A 2,944-nucleotide genomic window follows, 5' to 3' on the forward strand; every position below is an offset into this window, starting at 1 on the left:
TTTGAGTCCTGGACCCAGTGGCTTAGACTCACGCCAGGCGCATGTGCATGTGTGCCCAAGTTCCTGAGAGGAGAATGGAGAAGGGATTGCAGTGTGGCCAACCCCCCCAGGGGGTGACTTCTCACTTTCTATCTCTCTTTCTTTCTCTTTCTGGTGAGCGCACACACCCTATAGCAGAAACCTCTCAAAAAAAAAGCAAAAAATGAAAACTGCACTGTGCACAAAGGCACCACGTGAAAGGGGCAAGGGTACAGCTCAGATGTAGATGACTTCTGAAAGGGCCTGTGATTTGCCTGTCCTCTGTGGGGACAGGGGGGGTGAGAATTACCAAGATAAAGGAGAGGTCAGGGAAGCAAGAAAAAGTAGTTTAAAAATTAAAAAAAAAAAATAAATAAAAAGATTAGAGAAAGACAGACAGAGAAGACAGACTGTGTCACCTGTCTAGCCTTTTGGGTCTGGAGGGTGAGCTTGGAGCAGGAAATCTTCAGTTGCCCTTGTTTCTGAAAGAGCAAGGGCACAGCTCAGATGTATATGGCTTCTCTGTATTGTACTGTTTCGACTGCAGTCTATCACATGATGTCAGGTATAGAATTTCCACTTGTGGTATCATGTTGACACTCAGAAAGTTTTAGATTTTGAAGTGTTTTGAACTTTGGATTTTTAGATTAGAGATGTTCAACCTACCTATAATTATCCATTTATATAAACCAATCTTTTTTTTTTTTTTTAAGTTTTGCTATAGGGCATGTGTGTTTATCAGAGGGATAGGGGGAGAGAGGGGAAATGAGAAATCACCCCTCAGGAGGATGTCCACGACACAGTCCCTTCTCCTCTTGCAATTTTGGGCACTCATGTGAACATAGCAGGTGTGTTTTCTTCCAAGTTGCCAGGTCTGAGATTTGAACTACAAAATCAGCCATGTGGGTTCCAGCCACCTTATCCACCACATCATTGACTGGCCCTATGTAAACCAATTTTTATTAGTTTTTTGTTTTATTTTTTGCTCTAGGCCATGTGTACTCACTGGACAGAGGCAAAGAGAGAGAAAAAAAATGAAAGAGCACCTCACCTTGGGTGGGGTGGATGGCCATGCCACAGTCCCTTCTCTTCTGTTCTCCTCTTTGGTATTTTGAGCATGCACAAGCACACATGCCCAGCATGTTTTTTCAGTCTATGGGTCCAGGACTCAAACCATGTAGTCAGCCATGTGGGATCCAGCTACCTTAATGGCCATACCACTGGCTGACCCAGTATAAACCAATTTTTATAAGTTAGTATATACATTTAACCCATCATGCTATAAATTACACAAATTATTATACAAACAAGTTTTTTAAAAATTTTTATAGTAACTGAAGAAGTTGTATTTAGTTTTTAACCAGAAAGATGATTGTTTATTTGGTTTTAAATCAAAGGATATCTCATATAACTATAACTCATATACTAACTAGTCATAGTTCAGACCAGTATCACACCAATTTTAACTTAAATTTCATTAAAATATTTGACAGTGTTGTTCACTTTTTTGTTCATTGTATTTTAATGCCAAAATGTTTCAAAATTCAGGTTTAAATAACCTCCTTGATGAAAACCGAATTCAAGATTTATCTCTCCTGTATCAGCTATTCAGTAGAGTTCGAGGTGGAGTACAGGTTCTATTGCAACAATGGATTGAATATATTAAGGTATGAACAACTTACCTGTAGTTTTTTTCTCTTGTGGCTTCTAATTTGCCCACTGAGTGTGTGAGTGCGCAAACCTTTCATACTTGTTAGATCTAGTTTTTTTTTTTTTTTAAAGTTTTTGTCATAGGGTACATGTACTCGCTGGAGAGATACAGAGAGAGAAAATGAGAGGGAAGGTGAGAGATTGCCCCCTGGGGGGGATGGCCACACCACAGTCCCTTCTTCATTCTCCTTCCAGGTTTTTGGGCCCGCATGCGCATGCACCTGGTGTGATATTTAAGCTGCTGGCTGGGTCCTGGACTTGAACCATGGCTGGCCGTGTGGGAGTCCAGTGGCATAACCACTATGTTGCCTGCTGGCCTCAATCCAGTTTTTTTTTAAATAAGAGAATTTTAAAATTTTTTAAATAAGTATTGGGAATTCTGAAAATAGTCAACCTGAGAATGATAGCTCTGTGGTTATAAAACCCGACTGATGTCAGATGTGTTTCTAGCTCCAACACAAAGCAACAAATATAAATAATAAAAAGGCTATTCTTTGATCCTGAAGTTTCTTTCTTTTCTTCAATCTCACACTGAAGCTAGATTGCCATTTTAAAAAAATTCAAAGCAACTTTTTTACCAATAAGACGAGCCCAAAGACTTCTATTAGCCTGTTTATGTTATTGTACATGTCATCCTTTTTATTTTTAGAATCCAACACAAAGCAACAAATATAAATAATAAAAAGGCTATTCTTTGATCCTGAAGTTTCTTTCTTTTCTTCAATCTCACACTGAAGCTAGATTGCCATTTTAAAAAAATTCAAAGCAACTTTTTTACCAATAAGACGAGCCCAAAGACTTCTATTAGCCTGTTTATGTTATTGTACATGTCATCCTTTTTATTTTTAGAATTTTAGATGAATGGTATCAGTATGGATATTTTATTGATTCATTTTTTTCTTTTCCCCACCTGAAAAACAGCCTTATTCTAATTTTTAAAATCATTAAGTACATGAGCCGATTTAAAATATGATTTTGGGATTATTTTTATTTTGGATAATTGAATTCCAATAAAAAATAAATTTTTGTTTTTAGGCATTTGGCAGCACTATTGTAATTAATCCTGAAAAAGATAAAACAATGGTTCAAGAGTTGCTGGATTTTAAAGATAAGGTTGATCATATAATTGATATCTGCTTTCTGAAGAATGAAAAATTTATCAATGCCATGAAGGAAGCATTTGAAACATTCATTAACAAAAGACCAAATAAACCTG

The 2,944-nt window shown here is 37.1% G+C and overlaps 1 protein-coding gene across 1 annotated transcript in view; it reads left to right on the plus strand.

Moving 5' to 3' along the window:
* Positions 1-2,944, plus strand: part of CUL4B (cullin 4B) — a 44,886-nt gene that overhangs the window by 25,607 nt on the left and 16,335 nt on the right. Inside the window, 2 exon segments of the mRNA XM_006144877.3 lie at positions 1,567-1,685; positions 2,764-2,944. Coding sequence (XP_006144939.1) covers positions 1,567-1,685; positions 2,764-2,944 — 300 coding nt within the window.

This window comes from Tupaia chinensis, unplaced genomic scaffold (genome assembly GCF_000334495.1).
Source record: "Tupaia chinensis unplaced genomic scaffold, TupChi_1.0 Scaffold000135_1, whole genome shotgun sequence".
Taxonomy (NCBI): Eukaryota; Metazoa; Chordata; class Mammalia; order Scandentia; family Tupaiidae; genus Tupaia; species Tupaia belangeri.